The 23,777-nt window shown below is 40.9% G+C and overlaps 1 protein-coding gene across 2 annotated transcripts in view; it reads right to left on the bottom strand.

Annotated features, from left to right (window-relative positions):
• Positions 1-17,613: 17,613 nt before the first annotated feature.
• The window catches only part of LOC124550757 (caspase-1-like), a 189,675-nt gene continuing 183,511 nt past the window's right edge, over positions 17,614-23,777 (bottom strand). For both annotated transcript variants that reach the window (XM_047125483.1, XM_047125490.1), the window contains exon 7: positions 17,614-18,512. In XM_047125483.1, coding sequence (XP_046981439.1) covers positions 18,283-18,512 — 230 coding nt within the window. In that variant the 3' untranslated portion in view covers positions 17,614-18,282. The remainder of the gene's footprint in view (positions 18,513-23,777) is intronic.

Raw genomic sequence — 23,777 nt, 5'->3', positions numbered from 1 at the left:
GTTCGTAGCGTTTACGAAACATGTTTCCACTCGTCGTACACCTTGGCTGTGAGAAGGGACCACAGGGCACCTCCTACGGTCACTGCAGGAAGGAAAGTACTGCACTTTATTATTTAGCTTGCCAACGGCACACTGTCCTATACTGTGCACAAACACTCGTGCCGTAACAGGCTTTCTCGATTTACCAGGTCTTTTTTATTTCAAAGGAGAAAGCTTGTAGTATAATAGCATTCTCACTGGTTCCTATGCGTATATCTCACATGTCACTGACACTGAATATCTCACTGTCGTTGGGTAACTATACACCGTCCAAAAAAAAAAAAAAAAAAAAAAAAAAAAAAAAAAAAAAAAAAAAAAAAAAAAAAACTCTTGAGGCCTCTGGCTGGTTTTTAGTAGTTTTTGCCCACGTTCGTTATTTGCTCCTGTATTCTCTTTCAAAACTTTTATTGGGGTACATATTGTTCAAAATATTTCATTATAGAAGTTGGTAGGTGAATGTGTTCACAGAACATACGTGCCTCTAGTACTACAGTTCGCAATTGCGATACTATCTGACATCTCCCAGGGCATAAGAGAACACGTTTTCGTGAACAACAGCTCTTCCCTAACTTAGGATCGTGCTATAGACGCACTTACACACTGAAATGACACCACAAAAAATGAATGCACAAAAAGTGCTTATAGAAATTGTCTCCAAATGAGGAAAAATCTGTTCATTTACTACCCGCGAGTTACTGTGGGGGCAAGAATTTCATCTTTATGTCGCTCAAGATTGTAACAACGCATGGTACACATAAAGAACAATTAGAAAGAAATAAAAAAACATATAAATAAATAAATCACTATACTAAAATTCATACATAAATAGAAATATTAAAATGTTAGGCAGTACGAACAACAGATTGATAATGCAGCTTGGCCGCTATACGATATAGGCCCTACTGCTTTCTGAGTCTGTGTCTGTTCATGTTTACTTGTGTGCATCATTGTATCACTGGCACGTGTACGACGTAAGAGTAATATAGTTGCTTCTCTTCGCCGATTGAAGTCTCGTAGCATCTCGATGAACGCCGCCTGTAAAGAATTAAGGTTGTTTCGGCATTGTCCAATTTTTCTGCCCGTCAGTTTCCTGAACTTACCTCGTACATATTTCTTTCACTTTATTCTAAAAGAGACGGTATTAAGTATGCCTCACATCATGTATACAAATCGTACCTCAGCAGTGTACTTGCACTCAAAAGTGTGTATAAAGCTGAAAAATTATTTTTATTTCTGTAAGATCACACCAGTTTTTTTTTTTTAATTCCTAAATTCAATCTTTGGATGCACATTACTTAGATCAGGTTGTCGTTCGTATGGTGTATAACACGCTAAACTTTCGTTAGCAGCCATATATCATATTATCATCGGAGCATAAAAAAAGTTAATATCGTTTTGCTCGATATATTCATAAATAAAGCCTAGTGGTGCGGATACATAAAAAAAATATTCTCTCTGCAACATGGCATGTACTTGCCTGACCGTATACTTATGTACCTTAGGGAATCCAATATTTTCTGTAACTTACCCTGTACCTTATAATCTTGAAACAAAAGTGAAAAAAAACGTACGTCTATTTTGTTCCGAGGTCTGTGCTAATTGTTCGCTCCAGAATCCTTTTTACATAAACTTAAAACTAAAATAACACTGTGATCAGAAACTATTCAGTCAACCTTTGAAGTACATCCTATGTTAACATTGATAATCATCAATTGACGTGTATGTTCTCGCTTGCTTGTGTATTGAGTCCACAATCACTGACAAATGTAAACAGAAGTAGTGAAATGCTCTTATTCACGTAGCTGCATAGGAAGATATACCTACTTTAACCTAATCGCATGTCTTCTTTTTATCATAGTTTACTTATTTCACTCGTGTGCATAGATAGATATAAAGTGTGATACTTAAACATGGTGGAATTTCCTCAAGTCTCTGTGTGCATAGAGTCCTTTGATGTTACCATTGTGAGGATACGCAAGTAAATAACATCCGTCATGCGGAATATGTACAATAATATACGGACCAGTACATCTTATTTGCCACTTAGCGTTTTTCTTGGCTGACAGAGAAGATTTCACACGGGTCTTAAGTAATACTTTTTCTCGAACCACAAATCTGGTAACACCATGTAGCTGGTTGTCAAAATGTGACTTACGGCGTCGAGCTTGTTCTGTAATAGAGATCAATACCTTACTTACCTTTTCATTTAAATCTCCAGGTTGTCTTGGAACATTCATTGTTTTCTTGCCTATTGTATATTAATTACGATGGTGTAACTGTTGTTTCGTAAATCGGAAGATTATTTACTGCCTGTTCAAAAACGTTTAAGTATTCAATCGATTTAGACTTTGTTGGCTACACACGTCCTCATAAACCTGTTCAATTCACGAAAAACTGCTATCGGGTTGGATTACGGGCTATATTTGGATATAAAAATTTGTTTCACCTGCTGCTCTTTTACAAACTGTTTCCAAGCATGGCATGTAAAATTGGTTGCATTATCTGATAAGATCGCCTGCGGTTTCCCAACAGACGGAAAGTAGTCATTTAGTATACGTCTAATAATAGGCTTAGCTGCGATTGTTTTTGTGGCATACAGTTTCACATATTTCGAAAATACATCATACACACCAATTATATACTTCACCCCTCCTCTTGTAGAGGGTAAAGGACCCATAGCATCTATGTGTACCAGCTCTAGAGGTTTTTTTTGTAAGGGATGTAACTCTGTCTCGCAGTTCAGATTGACAGGCTTAGCCTTCTGACAAACAAGTTTTCAAAATTTGTTGTGTGCGTCGAAGCATATTGGGAAAATAGCAGTACACATTCAACTTTTTACAGCACTTGCGGGCACAGTAGTGTCCCCAAGTGAAATGAGTATGCCAAATTAAACTTTTCTCGCACGCTTAGAGTACACAACGGCACCACACATCGCTGCTTAGGATTCTCCTATAGAATAACACATCTTTATACAACTTGTAATGCGTTTAATTGAAATCTGACTTTCTTCCACCGCTCATCTTCTTCCTGCAATTTCGCCATGTTGTTACACATATCCAAAAAATATTTTCTAAATTTAGTGTCTTTTATGAGCATAACCTTAAATTCTGTGTTTTGCTCTATCAACTCTTCAAACTCGGGTAATCCTTGGGGTAACCGTGACAGCGCATTGACGATTACGCTGTCTTTGCCCTTCACATATATAACTTCAAAATCATAAGACTGCAAAAACAAAGTCCACTGCGCAAGGCTATTATGTAATAACTTACATGTGAGTAAAAAGCTTAACACCTGGTGGTCACTGTAGACTCGTATATGTTTTCCAAATAGATAATAATTAAATTTCTTGAATGCCCACACAATAGAAAGGGCTACTAACTCTGTGGTGAAATATCTGCGTTCACATTCTGATAGTGTGCGGCTTTAACTTTAACATTCTCTGTGCCCCCATCTTGGTCCAGTTGAAGCAGAAAGGCTCCTAATCCCGAAAATGAGGCATCTGCTGCTATACAAAAATCTTTGTTCATGTCAGGATGTCCTAAAATACTGGAGTTTACCAAAGCATGTTTTATACTATCAAAATCAGATGGCATTGCTGCGTCCAGTTCCACTGTTTGTCCTTCTTTAATAGGTGTAATAATGCAGGGCTATTGAGCAATTCGTTCGGAGCGAACCGGCGGAAAAATGAGCACTAGCCTACGAATGCCTTTAGCTGTCGCTTTGTGCAAGGGGCTGGAAATTTTTTTTTTTATCGCTAATGGTTTCTCAGGGTCAGGCTTTATCTCAGTGGGCGAAATTATGTGACCGAGAAATTTGATGTCATTTCTTACTAATTTAGATTTCTTAAGATTCGCTGTTACACCAGCCGCTGAAAACCTCTGTAACATCCTGTCTAAAAGTTCTATATGTTCATCCCAAGTAGGAGTTGCTATTAAGATGTCGTCTGTATATACTGTGAGTTTGTCTAAGAGGTCAGGCCCTAACACGGTGTCGAGTGCAGTGATGAAAACTCCAGCACTCACGTTTAACCCGAAGGGCGAAACGCAATACTGGTAGGACCTGCCTGCAAATATGAATGCTGTATATTTCCTACTTTCATGTGTTTGGGGAATTTGCCAGTACGAACTACGGAGGTCGACACTAGTTAAAAATTGTACTCCGTGGAACCGCTGCAATTGTTGTTCTAGGTTTTCAGATAGGGTGGTTACTGTAACAATAATCTTAATGATTTCCCTGACATCGAGAACAAGTCTCACCGATTTATCCGCTTTCTTCACTGCAAGCAATGGACTGCAGTATGCAAGCATCCTTCTTATCTCCTGGGCCACTGCCTCTCTTTGTGGCCACGGTATGGAATAACGTGTCGTGGGGCCGGACATCTATGCGATATTGATACGTTCTAATAGTAGAGTAGACAACATTCCATTAGAACTACTGACGGCCTTGGGACAGCCAGTCCTGACAAAACTCTACCATCTGGTGAGCCAGATGTATGAGATAGGCGAAATACCCTCAGACTTCAAGAAGAATATAATTATTCCAATCCCAAAGAAAGCAGGTGTTGACAGATGTGAAAATTACCGAACTATCAGTTTAATAAGTCACAGCTGAAAATGCTAACACGAATTCTTTACAGAAGAATGGAAAAACTGGTAGAAGGCGACCTCGGGGAAGATCAGTTTGGATTCCGTAGAAATATTGGAACACGTGAGGCAATACTGACCTTACGACTTATCTTAGAAGAAAGATTAAGGAAAGGCAAACCTACGTTTCTAGCATTTGTAGACTTAGAGAAACCTTTTGACAATGTTGACTGGAATACTCTCTTTCAAATTCCAAAGGTGGCAGGGGTAAAATACAGGGAGCGAAAGGCTATTTACAATTTGTACAGAAACCAGATGGCAGTTATAAGAGTCAAGTGGCATGAAAGGGAAGCAGTGTTTGGGAAGGGAGTGAGACAGGGTTGTAGCCTCTCCCCGATGTTATTCATTCTGTATATTGAGCAAGCAGTAAAGGAAACAAAAGAAAAGTTCACAGTAGGTATTAAAATCCATGGAGAAGAAATAAAAATGTTGAGGTTCGCCGATGACATTGTAATTTTGTCAGAGACAGCAAAGGACTTGGAAGAGCAGTTGAACGGAATGGAAGTGTCTTGAAAGGAGGATATAAGATGAACATCAACAAAAGCAAAACGAAGATAATGGAATGTAGTCGAATTAGTAGGACATGTTCTGAGGCCTCAAGGGATCACAAATTTAGCATTGGAGGGCAGTGTGGAGGGTAAAACTCGTAGAGGGAGAACAAGAGATGAATACACTAAGCATTCAGAAGGATGTAGGTTGCAGTAAGTGCTGGGAGATAAAGAAGCTTGCATAGGATAGGGTTGCATGGAGAGCTGCATCAAACCAGTCTCAGGACCGAAGACCACAACAACAACAACATCCTCAAATTCGTGCTGCTCTACTTGCTGACACCACATTTCGTTCGAAACATGGTGTCAAAAGGTGTTGACTTTTAAAATTTGGATGTGTATAGCTTGACAAGGCTTGGCGTTGCTACTTTTGACTTTTATCAGATCTACAGTACAGTTCTTCCCATATATAAACAGATAACACTTCCCAGTTTTTAGGTCAAGTTTTGCACATTTTTCGCTTAAGAAATCCATGCCAAAAATACACCGTTCCGTCAGTCCTTCCACTACTAGAAAAATTGCCTGAAAAACAATGTCTTCAATTTGTATTTCGGCCATGGTTTGTACCTTAATTAATTTAGCCATGGTTTGTACCTTAATTAATTTAGATTTTCCACCTATGGCTCCTAATATCCTGCAGTTTTGCACTGGATAGGTCGGTAAAGCTTTGTGGCTGTCAATCTCTTTAAACAATGCCTTCGACATAACACTAATTTTTGCGCCAGAATCCACAAGGATATGAGTGGGTATTTTTCCTACTATAGCCTGTATGCTAGCTTGCACTATACCATCCTCTTCATACAACTGTGGTTCTTCCCCACTGGTTAAAAAATCATGCATGTCCGTTTCATGTTGATATGTTAGCAAGTTATTACCATGGTAGCATGGATCGCCCCACGACTATTCATGGCTAACATTGGGGAGCATAATGAGGCCCTGTTTAGTTGAACGCCCCATTATTACTGTTTGTAGGTGTTTTGTTCGTCACTTCCATAATATTCATCCCCGACGTGTTGTTACTCCATTGCACATTACGATCATGATTTTGCCCTGAGTTTACAGGTGTAATGTTACTTTCAGCTTGGGACTGATAGTGTAGATTGCTAATCGGGTACTGCCACTGCACATTTCCTGGGTTAGCAGTGTTGTTGCTAAATTGAGGCTGAAAATTACTGTGAGCGTTACCCCACTGATTTCCGTTATCGTTCCTATTCCAGTTTCGCTTCCGGTTGCCGGAATAGCCAGAGTAGTTTCTGTCCCCATTTTTTCTTCCTCTTCTAAAACCTGGATTAAAATTTTGATTATAGTTCTTATTGAAATTGTCCCCTGTATTCGGGCATGGCATATGCGCTGCTGTGGCGGAAACGACAAAAGCCGGTCGTGACTCAGCAGCTACATTGTTGACGCCGTACTGCGGCTGGCGCCGCGCAGGCTGGTTGCCACCGCAGCTACGGAAATTACACTCCTGGAAATTGAAATAAGAACACCGTGAATTCATTGTCCCAGGAAGGGGAAACTTTATTGACACTTTCCTGGGGTCAGATACATCACATGATCACACTGACAGAACCACAGGCACATAGACACAGGCAACAGAGCATGCACGATGTCGGCACTAGTACAGTGTATATCCACCTTTCGCAGCAATGCAGGCTGCTATTCTCCCATGGAGACGATCGTAGAGATGCTGGATGTAGTCCTGTGGAACGGCTTGCCATGCCATTTCCACCTGGCGCCTCAGTTGGACCAGCGTTCGTGCTGGACGTGCAGACCGCGTGAGACGACGCTTCATCCAGTCCCAATCATGCTCAATGGGGGACAGATCCGGAGATCTTGCTGGCCAGGGTAGTTGACTTACACCTTCTAGAGCACGTTGGGTGGCACGGGATACATGCGGACGTGCATTGTCCTGTTGGAACAGCAAGTTCCCTTGCCGGTCTAGGAATGGTAGAACGATGGGTTCGATGACGGTTTGGATGTACCGTGCACTATTCAGTGTCCCCTTGACGATCACCAGTGGTGTACGGCCAGTGTAGGTGATCGCTCCCCACACCATGATGCCGGGTGTTGGCCCTGTGTGCCTCGGTCGTATGCAGTCCTGATTGTGGCGCTCACCTGCACGGCGCCAAACACGCATACGACCATCATTGGCACCAAGGCAGAAGCGACTCTCATCGCTGAAGACGACACGTCTCCATTCGTCCCTCCATTCACGCCTGTCGCGACACCACTGGAGGCGGGCTGCACGATGTTGGGGCGTGAGCGGAAGACGGCCTAACGGTGTGCGGGACCGTAGCCCAGCTTCATGGAGACGGTTGCGAATGGTCCTCGCCGATACCCCAGGAGCAACAGTGTCCCTAATTTGCTGGGAAGTGGCGGTGCGGTCCCCTACGGCACTGCGTAGGATCCTACGGTCTTGGCGTGCATCCGTGCGTCGCTGCGGTCCGGTCCCAGGTCGACGGGCACGTGCACCTTCCGCCGACCACTGGCGACAACATCGATGTACTGTGGAGACCTCACGCCCCACGTGTTGAGCAATTCGGCGGTACGTCCACCCGGCCTCCCGCATGCCCACTATACGCCCTCGCTCAAAGTCCGTCAACTGCACATACGGTTCACGTCCACGCTGTCGCGGCATGTTACCAGTGTTAAAAGACTGCGATGGAGCTCCGTATGCCACGGCAAACTGGCTGACACTGACGGCGGCGGTGCACAAATGCTGCGCAGCTAGCGCCATTCGACGGCCAACACGGCGGTTCCTGGTGTGTCCGCTGTGCCGTGCGTGTGATCATTGCTTGTACAGCCCTCTCGCAGTGTCAGGAGCAAGTATGGTGGGTCTGACACACCGGTGTCAATGTGTTCTTTTTTCCATTTCCAGGAGTGTATTTTGATTGGTGTGGCTTTGCCTTGCGCCTTCATTAATTAAGTCAATAGAGTCCAAGACAGATAGAAAATACTCCAAATCGCTTTCGGGTACTTGTACTAGCTTATAATATTTAGCGGTGGTTTAGCTTTCAGAATGTGTAGGACGTCCGTGTGTGTCACTGGTTCATCCCAGAATCTTGTTTTATTAAATATTTCTCAAAGTACTTTCGGAGTGATCCACATTTTGGATTATATTCTTGAGGGTTGAATAAGGCTTTTCTTAATCTCGTTTGCACGCCCTGTAGCCAATACTTTGAAAGAAACGCGTTTTCAAACTGTTCTACTGTCTGACAAGTCTCTGATATTTCCATCGCCCATAACGCTCCATCGCATTGGATATAACCAGTGACATATTGTATCTTTTGCTGTTCCGACCGCGTTTTAGGCAATATATTTTTGAATGACTTTATAAAAATTACCGGATGCACGGATTTTTTTTCCGGGATAAACACTTGAAATTGACGGTGTTTTATATGACTATTCTAACAAAACTGATGACAAAGTGGGTTCAGCTATCTGCTGCTCCCTTCTTTCGTCACGGTGTCGTTGATTACCGTACACTTCATAGTTTGGTGAATACACATGTACATCCGGGGTAGGATATTCACTGACCGCACTATCGCTCTTACCTGTGGGTATGTTGTCAAGTTCTTCTGCTGCATGTTGGTTTCGTTCTTTCATTGTACCAAGTTTCCTGTTTAGTTGGTCGACTATTTGATTCTGCCAACCTGGTAAAATGTCTCTGAGCACTATGGGACTTAACATCTATGGTCACCAGTCCCCAAAGTTTTTTTGTATCTGGTCTATGTCAGTTTGCAGTTTAACTACAGATGTGTTTTGTGTAGTGTATACTTGCTCCATTGTGTTACTTATTGCTTTTTGTAGCTCCGTTTCTAGAGTACGGGTTATGTGTGTGTCTTTTTCTTCTAAAAATTGTTGTTTCTGCTGTTTTGTCAAGTTCTCAACTTGATTTACAGCTTCCTGCATTTTTGTATTAAGCTCGGTTTGCTGTACACTCATGGCATTGAAATTTTCAGTTAACTTACTTATCTGATTTGTCACATCCTTAACTGTGGTTTTCAAGCCGAACTTCACTACTATTGCGGCTCGTACTACACGTAAACAAATCACAGATGATGTCACGCTCTTTCGTGAAATTCAATGTGGTAAAATATGTCTCTGGTAAAACAGTAGACTGATAAATGACTTTTACGCGCGCAATCAATGAAAATGATCCGCCATCTTGTGACGCATTCACGTATATTTCACTAACAGCAATCTACAAATCATCAAAAAAAAATGAAATTTTGAAAAAAAATGCGTGCTACGCTGTGGGTGTCGGAAAAATGCTATTCAGTCCCACATTAACGGTCAAATAAAGGGGAGTAGTGCTGTTCCTCTTACCTTACGTATCTTCTTTTGCCAGTCGTTTTCTTAGTAGTCGGTTAAAAATTTGATGTTGCAGAAGTTCCTCCTTTTTTCAAAATTTTTAATTTATGGATATATGTGAAATTTGTGAGCTGATTTCATTAGTAAATTTCGTGATCTTATAAGCAGTTAGCGTAACATGTAAGAGAAACAATTGGTTATAGTCGCAATAATGGATGGCAAAAATTACTTAAATATTTCCACTTAAAATTTGTACTGAATTTTTCTGAAAATTAACAAACGTCATGGCACTCGGTCGCCTTTTGTAACGCGCCCTCTTATATTATTATGTTTTGCTATTGTTATTGTTAGAAAAATCTTTATTCAGTCGGTTGTCGAAATTTTGAAATAAAAGTTATTGTGGATGTCGCGTAATCAATATTTCGCGTGAAGCGCTGTTACGACACAGGCAAAGCTCAATTGTGGAAACTAAGCCACTGAATATTACAAATAATGTTGTTAAAGAATACGGCCGACTGACTACATCAAATAAGAGGGCACGTACATTCGCGAATGAGTGGTCTGTGTAGGAAATGAGTCTTAAATATAGTTACCCTTGTACACACTCAAATGTATGCGAACATACGAACGGGATAGAGGCACGTACATTTTGAGTAATCATCACCCGTGGCCTCGGTAAAAAGAATTACAGTTAAATGCATTTCTTCATCTTAGAACATAAATGAAAAGAAAGACTGCAGGGTCTGAATGTCGCGGCAAATACAATGTAATTGACGGTAACAACCATGAAAGTAAAAAGATGAACACATTCACGTACCTCTACTATTGAGCAACGCCACCGTGAAGATCGTCGCCTCCATCTAAATACTCAGCATAAAATTAAAATAACGGTAATAATTTTCCAGAATTTCAGGAGCTGGGACCCATGATATCATAAAAGACGAAATCGCTCTGCTTCAATATCACCTTCATTATTTAACCCAATTTTATCAGTAACAAATGGCACAACACGTCTTAACACTAGGACAGAATAACAGCGAAAGATAACTTATTCTAAAACTAATAAACGAAGAGCGAAAAGCTTCTTTTCTTCAGCAAATGCTTTACGCATTAATCTCTGGTAGTTGAACTAGTGTCTATATATTCGTAAAAAAAATTTTTTATATAATTCCTTTACTACCAGCCGCAGCAGGAAAGAGAGTGAGAACAAAGAGTGTGAGAACAACGTGTAATGTTGCGGAGAATGCTAAGAAAGCCAGACAGAGTGGTCAGAAAAGTGTGACGCCAGGATAGAAGAGTCTGAGGAAGAAAATGAAGAGTCTCGACGGCTTTGGCAAGTCTTTAGTGAAAAGGAAGTTCTTGGAATATTACGACGTTAAAGAAGAAAGACCCACTCTTCGAAAGCCTTACAGTTGGGTGAAGGAGGATACAGACATTAATTTCACGGAAAAACGAAACACGTTCTGGAATATTATGAAGTGTATGGGGTCTCGTTTCTAAAAAAATAAAACGAAAATTTCTGGTTGAGGGGGAGGACATTGTAGCATGGCGTGCACGCTTTCTTAGAACTCTGAGAGAAAAGGAGAAAGGTGCGAAGAAACACGTCCCGTATACGGATGAAACACGGGTGCATACACACTATCCTGTCAGTAAATGTTGGAAGCATAGTGACTACCAGGTGTGCGAAAAAATGGAAAGTTCTGTACAAACAACAATAGTGGTTCATGCGGGAGGAGAAATGGGATTCCCTGAAGGTGTAGAGCTCATCTACGATTCGAGATCAACGTCGAAAGTTTCTCACAACGAAATGAACAACAAAAATTACATAAAATAGTTACAAGAGCACCCAATACCAAATATTCCAGATGGGAGTATTGCGATATTAGACAATGCACCCTAGCGTTGGGTTCACAAAATAAAGCGCCTAACACGTCTTCTCGTAAAGCTGATACATAATCTTGGCTGACTAAGCATAAAATTCCGTTGGATGCGGATTTAACACGCAACGAGCTCTTGGAACTTGTGAAACGTTACAAACCTAAGCCGGCCAGTGTGGCCTTGCGGTTCTAGGCACTTCAGTCTGGAACCGCGTGACCGCTACGGTCGCAGGTACGATTCCTGCCTCGGGCATGGATGTGTGTGATGTCCTTAGGTTAGTTAGGTTTAAGTAGTTCTAAGTTCTAGGGGACTGATGACCACAGATGTTAAGTCCCATAGTGCTCAGAGCCATGTGAACCATTTTCACAAACCTAAGCCAGAATTACAATAGATACAATACTAAAGGAATCCGGGAAAGAACTTGTAGTGTTACGCCTTCCACCCTACAACTGTGATGTGAACCCTGTCGAACTTAGCCGGAATTTAATGAAACAGAAGGATTCATCAAACAACGTCAGTATCGTTACCCTTTCCCGACTTAAACAAATGACTACGGCTACAATACAGAGCATTGCGAAAGACTGCAGGAAGGAGAGTGAAAACTATTATGGACGAACACTGGTACAGAGACACACTGAGCGTAATTATTCAGCTTCAACTAGACAGTGACATTGGAATTTCGCGGTTCCGAGCATACACTACGTGATCAAAAGTATCCGGACACCTGGCTGAAAATTATTTAAAAGTTCGTGGCGCCCTCCATAGGTAATGCTGGAATTCAATATTGTGTTGGCCCACCCTTAGTCTTGATGACAGCTTCCACTCTCGCAGGCATACGTACAATCAGGTGCTGGAAGGTTTCTTGGGGGAATGGCAGCCCATTATTCACGGAGTGCTGTACTGAGGAGAGGTATCGATGTCGGTCGGTCAGGCCTGGCACCAAGTCGGCGTTCCAAAACATCCCAAAGGTATTCTATAGGATTCAGATCAGGATTCTGTGCAGCCAAGTCCATTCCAAGCTGTGCATTATGAAGAGGTGCTCGATCGTGTTGAAAGAAGCAATCACCATCCCCGAATTGCTCTTCAACAGTGCGAAGCAAGAAGCTGCTTAAAACATCAATATAGGCCTGTGCTGTGATAGTGCCACGCAAAACATCAAGGGGTTCAAGCCCCTCCCACGAAAAATACAACCACACCATAACACGACCATCTCTGACTTTTACTGTTGGCACTACACACATTGGCAGATGACGTTCACCAGGCATTCGCCATACCCATACCCTGCCATCGGATCGTCACATTGTGCACCGTGATTCGTCACTCCACACAACGTTTCTCCGCTTTTCAATCGTTCAATGTTTACGCTCCTTACACCAAGCGACGCGTCGTTTGGCATTTACCGGCGTGATATGTGGCTTATGAGCAGTCGCCCGCAGTTTCCTCACCTCCTGCATGACTGTCATAGTACTTGCAGTAGATCCTGATGCAATTTGGAATTCCTGTGTGATGATCTGGATAGATGTCCGCCCATTACACATTAGGACCCTCTTCAACTGTCGGCAGTCTCTGTCAGTCAACAGACGAGTCGGCCTGTACGCTTTTGTGCTGTACGTGTCCCTTCATGTTTCCAGTTCACTGTCACACCGGAAACAATGGACTTAGGGATGTTTAGGAATGTGGAAATCTCATGTACAGACGTATGATACAAGTGACACCCAATCACCTGACTACATTCGAAGTCCATGAGTTCCACAAAGAACCCTATTCTGTGCTCTCTCGATGTCTAGTGACTACTGAGGTCGCTGTAGGTGGCAGCACAATGGACGTAATATGAAAAACGTATGTTTTTGGGGGGGGGAGGGGGGGGGGGTGGTGTCTGGATACATTTAATCACATGGTGTATATAGGACAAGGCAGATTCAGACTCGACAGAAACAGCTGCTTCGGACATCAGTAACAGCTCTCACGAGTCAGCAGACGAGGTACAATTGTGTGCAGAAGAGCTAGGTGTTCAACTCTTAAAGATTGTTGAAAACATTGTATTAACTTTTTCACCAGGTCACTTTTTGTTCCTGTCTTTCTTCGTCCGTTTGGTACCCTTGCGTATGTGACTAATTATTTTTATCTACCATAATATTTAAACTTTTGAAAATTCTGATGAATTGATTAAAAAACAAAGTAGAATAATCAGTCTCTACTGGTTGTGCAATGCAATTCAGGAATGTGTATTTTGCTACAAGACTTAATAATGCAGTGCTCAAACTCATTTCGATAAAGATTTTAAAATAGTAACAATGTTCCAGCACCTGACAAGATTTGAACCCACAAGCTCTTGCACAGGAAGCATACGTGTTATCCAGTGCGCTGCTTCAGCTGACGGGATGTGTTCTGTATATTGATGGTATAGAGTCTCCTGCGGAATTCCGGAACTTTCTTTTTTTGTCCATTAATTGCAAACGGGGGCCTACTAGGGTGACTTACTCCAGGATATGACACGTGTGACTCTAGCCTGCACCTCCGTATATATGGTATGGTGTCCATTGTTGATCCCCCCCCCCCCCCCCCTCCAGTGGGGGCCTCTCTTTGTCTCTTTGTTAGTTATTAGATCGTACACAAAAATTTCATTTTCATTTCTTATGCTTTGCTGTAGAATAATGTATTAACAGAGAATGTATTTTTATCTGCTGCACGTCTAACTCAAGTTATTAGATCCAAAAAAAAAAGTTTTATTTTAATGTTGCATGGTAGAAGAGCATATTAAAAGCGTATTAAAAGCGAATGTACCATTGTCTCCTAAAAGCACGCACAACTGTGTTGTTCGACCATAAAACAATAGTTTAAATCATTATTGTTCATTTCGATTGTTTTTCTGTAGAAGAATGTGTTACCAGAATGTATATTTGTTTTATCTGCTGCATGTATACCAAGTAGAGTTCACGAACTGTGTTACATTTTCACTGAGAGTAGTTATAAGTTCGTGCCTTGTCCGAATAGCCAGCACAAGTCAAAAGTTGGCAGCGTTCTCAGCTAAACCGTAAATTGTAAACTGAATGGTTAATAGGTTTAACAATAGATAAATAGCACAACAGTTAACATACAAGGTTTTCCAGAAACAATTTTATTTACTCAGTTGTAGATGAAAGCCACATTAGCATAAATAATAGTTTTAAAACAGAACAAACAAATGATAGAGATGGGCGTTCAATAAGTAATCAACAGATTTTTTTCTCGACTAGTTCCGATTGAAAAAAGGCAGCATTTATTGTGGGGCATCGTGAAATATTCCTGCTTCAGCCCCTATATGTAGCCTCCAAAATGGCGTCTGCAACACAGGTGCATTCCAAGCAGAGCGCTGTCATTAAGTCTCTTTTGCCGGAAAACCTGAGTATCGCAGGTATTCCTAGGCACTTGTAGAATGTCTACGCTTGCGGAATGTCTATGCTTGCGGAATGTCTACCCTTGCGGAATGCCTACGGAGATATGGTATTGAACAAAGTCACGGTGAGTCGTCGGGCAAGGCGTGTGGTATTGTCGCAACAAGACCTCTCAAACCTGTCTAATCTTCTGCGTGGCGGCCGGCCATACACAGCTGTGACTTCTGTAATATTGGAAAATGGGGACTTATACGCGGTGATCGACGGATCACAATCACGCACCTTACTGCACACTGGTGCAGCAAGACGTTCGCTCCGACGTCGCCATGCGAGCATACAGAATCTTCCAGTAAGGTGGTGTAAATCCGTCACATTGAACGAAGATCATGTTGAAAAATAAGATTCTGTAGCTAAAAGAATGGAGAATGTTATGAATATGCATTAGATGAGTGTGTGCCAAGCAAGATCGTAAGAGATGGAAAAGAGCCACTGTGGTACAACAACAGAGTTAGAAAACAGCAACCCATAAACACACAGACACTGCAACAATCATCTACCAAGATGTCGTGGCCTATATATATTATGTTAGAATATATTGACTAGAAATCTACTCTGTAGGAATCAGCATGGCTTTCGAAAAAGACGATCGTGTGAAACCCAGCTCGCGCTATTTGTCCACGAAACTCAGAGGGCCATAAACACAGGTTCCCAGATAGATGCCATGTTTCTTGACTTCCACAAGGCATTTGATACGGTTCCCCACAGTTGTTTAATGTACAAAGTAAGAGCATATGGACTATCAGACCAATTGTGTGATTGGATTGAAGAGTTCCTAGACAACAGAACGCAGCATGTCATTCTCAATGGAGAGAAGTCTTCCGAAGTAAGAGTGATTTCAGGTGTGCCGCAGGGGAGTGTCGTAGGACCGTTGCTATTCACAATATACATAAATGACCTTGTGGATAACATCGGAAGTTCATTGAGGCTTTTTGCGAATGATGCCGTAGTATATCAAGAGGTTGTAACAATGGAAAATTGTACTGAAATGCAGGGGATCTGGAACGAATTGACGCAAACGTGCAGAGAATGGCAAATGGATCTGAATGCAGACAAGTGTAATGTGCTGCGAATACATAGAAAGAAAGATCCTTTATCATTTAGCTACAATATAGCAGGTCAGTAACTGGAAGGAGTTATATCAATAAATTATCTGGGAGTAGGCATTAGGAGTGATTTAAAATGGAATGACCATGTAAAATTAATCGTCGATAAAGTAGATGCCAGACTGAGATTCATTGGGAGAATCCTAAGGAAATGCAATCCGAAAACAAAGGAAGTAGGTTACAGTACACTTGTTCACCCACTGCTTGAATACTGCTCACCGGTGTGGGATCCGTGCCAGATAGGGTAGATGGAAGAGATAGAGAAGATCCAACGGAGAGCAGCGCACTTTGTTACAGGATCATTTGGTAATAGCGAAAGTGTCACGGAGATGACAGATAACTCCAGTGGAAGACTCTGCAAGAGAGTCGCTCAGTAGCTCGGTACGGGCTTTTGTTGAAGTTTCGAGATCATTCCTTCACCGAGGAGTCAAGCAGTATATTGCTCCTTCCTACGTATATCTCGCAAAGAGACCATGAGGATAAAATCGGAGATTAGAGCCCACACAGAGGCATACCAACAATCTTTCTTTCCGCGAACAATACGAGACTGGAATAGAAGGGAGAAAGAACCGTTAGAGGTACTCATAGTACCCTCCGCCACACACCGTCAAGTTGCTTGCGGATTATGGATGTAGATGTAGAAGTATTGCAATCCTGAATGAAACCAGCCTGCTTAAAGCAATTTATTTTACTACTTATTGAACACGCCTCGTAGATAATGACAAGTATTTGAGTTTAGAAATCTGCCTCTACAACACCTCATTAACACATTTCACTGTAGTGTGTCGGGGAGAGTGGAAGAAGCTTTAGGACGTAATTGTCAATGACAAAGTTGTCATCAGAGACGGAGCACATCTGCGGACTGGGTAAGGAAGAGCAGCGAAATGAGCTCTGATGTTTTTAGGAGAACCATATCGGAATTCGTCTTAAACGATTTAGTGAAATTTTAGGAAACACAAACGTGGATGGTCGTATGTGGTTTATAAAGTCACTCCTTCGGAACCCAAGTCTTGTATTCAGTAAATCAGTCTGTTCACTTACAAATCCAGAAAAGGGTTTATAGTTCTTCATAAAGTAAGCAGTCATTTTGAATATAAAATTGTTAAAGATCCATGTTAAAGGCGATTAAATAGTAATTTGTCAAACGTAATAGTATCTTCATTTCCGAAATATTGTTGAACATGAAATCAATGTCTGTTTTTGCAAATTAATTTACTTTAATTGGGAATTGGTTTTGTTGGATACTTAATTGTATGAGTTAGTAAATAAGCTTAAAAGTCGAAATAAATTGCGGTATATCATATACCCGCAGCAGATGTTTGATGTAGATCAAGAACTTGAAAAATCGCTGCAAAATCATGCCACATTTACTAAGAGATATCGCTGGTGAATTCAAAGAATGACCTTCAAGTTTTCATTCACAAGGCACTTTCAAGAGAAGGTAGACATGATGCATTTGTTATTCTGCCCTGTATACACTTATGTGATTCTTTAATTTAATGAGAATTTTCTATATCTTTTACTGATGTGATGTGCTGTTTATTAAGACCTTCTTCACAGAGTCCAGTTCTAGTGTACTTTACAGCAAATTTCAAAGACAAGAGCTAACATTAGTAAGGATTGGTATGGTTTACACAAAGTTACTTCTAAGAAATCTTACTGTACAATGTTTATTGAAAGAAACAAACTACATATCATTATTTACAGTGAGATGAGGAAAGATTTAACAAGATGCAATGATAGTCCATTTGTGATATGGGAAATTTATGAGTGAAAAAGTGGGGTTACCTAGGTACGTAAGGCATAGTGCCAAATCAGAAATGCGGCCAGCTACTAGCAACGAAAATTAAAATCGTGGATATCAATTTCTCCGACATGAGATTCTTGTAGGAAGAAATTGAATGTTCCTTTTGACGCCCCAAGTTGCTATATCTTTCATTTGATATCTCTAGTTAATTTACCATTCAATGTATTTATCTGTATATTGTGAACGTGCAGCCATATTTTGATACATATTATGTGTATTACCTTTAGGCTCATACTTTCAATAGTGCAAATATATCCTAATAATTATGGCTGTAGAGGTTAATGAAACAAAACTGTAGTGTTAAGCTCCTGAAAGATCAGTGCCAATAGAATAGAAATAATAATCTGCCAAAAATCATGCTATTGGCCAAAAGATTGTTTGTGGGCTATGTTGAATCTGGTTGACTAATCTTCTGGTACAGTGAATGCATTGGTGTTGATTCCAATGAATGCAGTAATGAGCCTGGAATGGCAAGTAGTGGCTGATTGGGAACTTTGGCTGTCCAGGATGATTACTCTACCGGAAATACAATCGCCGTTTCAAGGCAGAAGTGAAGCAGGGTTCCTGAATCTTGTTATGAAACTCTGGATTTTGAGGCATGTGGGAGCGAAACTGTTCGCTCACGATGCGATTCACGTCTGTGAGCAGCGACACTAAGTCCTTAGTTCTGCCGTGGGCCTCCAGTTGGGCGCACAGGGTCTGCACGTACCATGCACCATTTTGTGTGTTGCGGAATGACTGTGAACCTGCAACATTTCAAAGGATTCGCAGTAAGGCGACGGATACTTATGTAATAAGAAAGATACTGTGCACCATGGACACACTTACTCAAAAAATTATGCAAAAATGGAGATTTCAAACATGTTCCAACAAACGTTTGTAAATATTGAACAAGTTTCAAATAAATGAAAAATTATAATAGATACAGAAGAGCGTACAAGGAATGGTGGTGATGGTTGCAGAAGTTGTAAGTAATTCATATCCCTTTCTTGTGTTGATGCTGCCAGTTCTTCACTCCCACCACTGATCTTTCTTGCATCACACTGAGAAAAATATTTGCCCATTACTTGAAATCTAAGATTTCCCCTGTATCCACACCATGAAGTCATGTATGGCCCCACTTCGTCACAAGAGATGCATAGATCTGTCTTCTGTACACAGTGTTCTTCTTCCCCTTCATTGTTGATATCTACAATTTCCTCAACAGCTGCTTTCTTGTCCTCCTTGCACTCAACTTCAAGAGCACTGAGGAGTGTTATTTTGTAATCACTGAATCTAGTAACTGGTGCAGGCAAGCTCATGAAGCCACAAAACAAATTTTTGCCTTCTCTGCCTACATGTAAGCATCTCAAGGTGTAACACAATCTTGTATTCGTCTCATACATCTTCTCACAGAGAGAAGAACTCTCATATTTACAAACTTTACACAAAATATATTTATTACTTACAATGACAATTCTTTCACTGTCAGCATATGTCTAAGGACCCTTGACCCACAATTACTACAGGCACGTGAAACATTATCATTTAGACAAGTATTTGTAAGTAAATTAACCTAAATCCACAAGTAAATTCGTCGTTGGCACTGTACACAGAGTCATAAGTTCCTTCACAAATTTTCTTATTCGATGAACTCAGTGATTTTGCCAAAAATTGTTCTTCGCACTTAGGAGCAGCATCTGTAACACTGTTATTTAACTATTTAACTATCCTGTAGCTTCTACAAGTGAGACTCAAAAGTCCCTTACTTGTATGTCCCATTTCGAGCAAACCAGATTGTTATACGCCAAACTAATAACTGAAATAAGTTTGTAGCATGTACTATTAAAAAAAAAGCATGTTGTAAACAAAGAAACAAGCAAAGATAATTTTCTCACAGCCTTCTAGACTCATCTGCAGTTCGTTTCAGTTGTGTAAACGAAAAATTAATGCACAAAAAAATTCTAGAATAGAGAAGTTGTGGATCACAGCATAGAAAGAAAAGGCATGGCATGCAAAGACACCGAAACATACTTTTACAAAAGATATTTCTAATCAGGATTCTATTATGAAACTCTGCATGTTATTCTTAAAGAATCAATCTAATAAATTATGCAATAAAAAACTTTTGCTCTACCTCTGCTCTCAAGAATTATGCATATTTCAAAGCCAGGTTGGATTCTCAAAATTTTGTGAATTGTGGCCAAAGCACTGTGTTCATGCCAATGATAGTGGACTTGATGCCGTTAGTTCGTGTGTCACACTATGCTATGTTAAAGGTTGAGGGGTGTAAACTGAAAGAACTAATAAAGTGTGAAGAAGGCACATTACCATCATGTAAGCACTGTGTGGCATTTGTTACACACAATCCTGCACTTCCAGTATGTTTCTTAGGTGTGCATCCCTATTGTACAAGTTTGGCAAAATGGACTGATTACCTGTTTGAATTTTTTGATACAAATTGCATTGATGAAATTACATACACATGTTGGTTAACCACAGAGAGGGTAGTTCTAGAGATATAACAAAATCAAGAGATCAGTTGATTGAGGTGTTTGCATCAAGTTTACAACAACTCCTGCTACACTTATATATCATCCAGCATCAGTGACATCTTTAAAATCACTAAAGAAGAACTCAAAGTAAATGAATATCTTGTTGATTGTGATTTTGCAGAGAATTACTCTGTCACCACTAAGGATGAAGTGCAGGGATTTCAGTGGAACAGCTCACAGGTTACAATTCACCCATTTATAGATTACAACAGAGACACTAATTAAATACTCCATGTGTCATACAGGGTGATACTTATTGAACTATATGGAATAAAATCGTTAAAACTTCTGAACGTTTCGGGTTAGGACGTTCAAATTGCACGGTTGGCCGTGAGGCATTTTGGGATTAGCAAGCGCATGCACACGCGGCTTGTTGTTGTCAGCCATTTGCTTTTGAAAATGTCACGGTACAGCTTGCCTCAGCGTATAGCACATGCAAAGGCCTACTATGCGAGCAATAACAGCCAAACTGCGGCTCAAAGGAAGTTTTCGAGCGTGTGCAAGATGAAGATAACTGGCCAAGTGTGCTAACAATCAAGAATTTAATTCACAATGAGAGAACGGGTAGTGTTTTGTGATGGCAGTGTCGGCAATTTTACGTCCAAAAACGATGAAAACACCTGAAAACATCGATAAGACATGCGCTGTGTTTCAGACCAGCCCCAGGAAATCGATCAAACAATTTCAACAACAGGTGGTAATCAACAGGGAGACACTGCGACAAATTATTGTTGTAGACCTGCATCTCTACCCATATAAAATTCAAACCCATCAGCCACTAGGCCCCAGCGCTGTGGAACAGCGGTTATGTTTCTCTAACACTATTGTCCACAGAATTGACGAACAAGTCTATGATGAGAATATCGTTGGGTTTAACGATGAAGCCCACTTTTATTTGGATGGGTTCGTCAATAAGCAAAATTGGCGCATTTGGGGGACTGAGAATCCGCATTTCGCGATCGAGAAGTCTCTTCACCCTTAATGGGCGACTGTGTGGTGTGCATATTCGGTCACGGAATAATCGGTGTGATAGTCCTTGATGGCATGGTGGCTACTGAATGGTACGTGAAGGTTTTAGAAGATGATTTCATTCCCATTATCCAAAGTGCCCCTGATTTCAACAAGATGTGGTGCATGCAAGACGGAGATCGATCCCATCGAAGCAGGAGAGTGGTTGATGTCCTGGAGGAGCACTTTAGGAGCTGCATTCTGACTTTGGGGTGCGCAGAAACTACTGGCATGAGCCTCGATTGGCCACCATTTTCTCTGGATCTGAACACATGCGACTCCTTTTTGTGTGGCTATATTAAACGTAAGGAATACAGCAATAATCCCAAACTCATTGCTGAGCTGAAAACAGCCAGACAGGAGGTCATCGACAGCATTGACGTTCCGACACTTCAGTGAGCCATGGAGAATTTCGCTATTCATCTGAGCCACATCATCCCCATTGACGGCAGTCATATCGACCATGTCATAACCTAAATCCGAGTATCTATAGGGATGTGTACATGTTGAAGGAAATGTGTGCACGGTGTAGTTTTTAACTAACTTCTGTGTTTTTCCATATAGTTCAATAACTGCCACCCTGTATGTGCAAATATATGATTGCGTTCAGGATGATACACTATCTGTGTGTTGTACGCGCAAACAAAGTTGAGACTCGGCGCAGCGGCTGATGGGAGCGAAAGCAAAGGCATTTCCCATTTACAGCCGCTCCCATCAGCCAGCGCTTCGAGTGCCAACTTTGTTTGCACGTTTAATATTCTTTCCAGTGAAATTTCATCCATTTTTTAAAATGTCACTTTCCAACTTCAAAGCACGTTTACCACTTTTCAGATGGAAATGCTGTCCTGCACAAAAACGGAAAGAATACCATGAATCTGTCGCACCATCAAGAAGATTTTGAATGGCATTTTTTGCAACAGCACATGGGAAAGGACCTTGAGCTGCGGACGCAAGGCCTGTGAAAAGATTAACCACACTTTCCAGCTTCAAGAGATATGGTGAAAACCAAATGCCGGCCGGAGTGGCCGAGCGGTTCTAGGCGCTGCAGTCTGGAACCGAGCGACCGCTACGGTCGCAGGTTCGAATCCTGCCTCAGGCATGGATGTGTGTGATGTCCTTAGGTTAGTTAGGTTTAATTAGTTCTAAGCTCTAGGCGACTGATGACCTCAGAAGTTAAGTCACATAGTGCTCAGAGCCATTTGAACCATTTGAAAACCAAATTTTGAAACCACAATAGTTGTTCCACTGTCGCAAAGAAAACGTTTCTTCGTGTGTCTTCGGCTACATATCAGTTTACCATCATGTCTACGACATTTACAAGCTGGGAAAAAAAAAAAACGTTTCAGGAATACAAGTATGATTCCGTGTACCCATAAGCTTCACTGTGTGATAACTACTGTCATAGGTATAGTAAAAACAAACACATATTCTACTTTTATAGAGAGCAGAGAGGAATCAGTGACGGCTCTTTGGAAAGAAATGCTGTTAACAGACAGCTTATATGTATGGTTGCATACTTCTGACAAATTTATGAAGAAACGGATGACGTATAGGCCAGGTTCTTGCATCCACATGGACCATCTCCATCATTTGAGTTTCCTGCCACACCAAAAACTTGTGTTATCAGAAGATGTGACTTTCTTAGAAGACTACTAGAACAACATAATCTTTCCCTGCATCAATCCAGTGAACATTAGAGATTTAATTGGAGATTCGTAGAAACAAGATATAACCACTTTCATTGCCTTTTCACTGAAGAGCTCCACAATATAAATCAGTCATAATACCACTAAATTAATATAAACCTTCTTTTTATATGAATTTACTTATGAACTGTATTTTTTAATAATTTGTGTTTCATATTTATGTGCTACCCCCTGCATTTTGATAGACTACTGTTGTCGACAAAATAAATTTTTTGGCAAGATGTTTTGATGTGCCATCTTCATATTTACCATGTTTAAAGTAGTATATTGCAGTAACAGAACATTTTTTTTAAAGTTGAAGGTGGGGTCTTTTGAAATATTAAAGGTCAAAAAAAGTCAAGGGCAGTTACCTTGAATATGAAAATTTTTAGAAACCTGCAAGGTTGCACATTAGTGTAAAGACCTACTCATTGGCTTTTCAGGGATACTAGTTTCATTGCTGTATCTGGATAGAATCACGAATATAGACATTTATTTTGAGGAACAGACACAGGTAAATTTCACAGTATTCCCAAGACTTGCAGACTTGTATCTTTCTTCAGTTATCATACACCTCTGCAAACTGGTAGCTCTCCATTTCTTATCTGGATCGTTAGATGCATCAAATTTGAAAGAAATCTGAGATTGTCAGGTTGAAAATGTTACTTTGCTGCTTTGAATTAACGTGGAACTCCCCACAAATGGAAATGTAAGACACAGGGGAAGGAAATATCCTTTGAACAGACAAGGCTCATGTTATTTCACATGGTGCTGTGAATGCACA

This window comes from Schistocerca americana, chromosome 1 (genome assembly GCF_021461395.2).
Source record: "Schistocerca americana isolate TAMUIC-IGC-003095 chromosome 1, iqSchAmer2.1, whole genome shotgun sequence".
Lineage (NCBI taxonomy): Eukaryota > Metazoa > Arthropoda > Insecta > Orthoptera > Acrididae > Schistocerca > Schistocerca americana.
The sequence above is the reverse complement of the archived record's forward strand: the minus strand, read 5'-3'. Positions and strand labels throughout refer to the sequence as shown.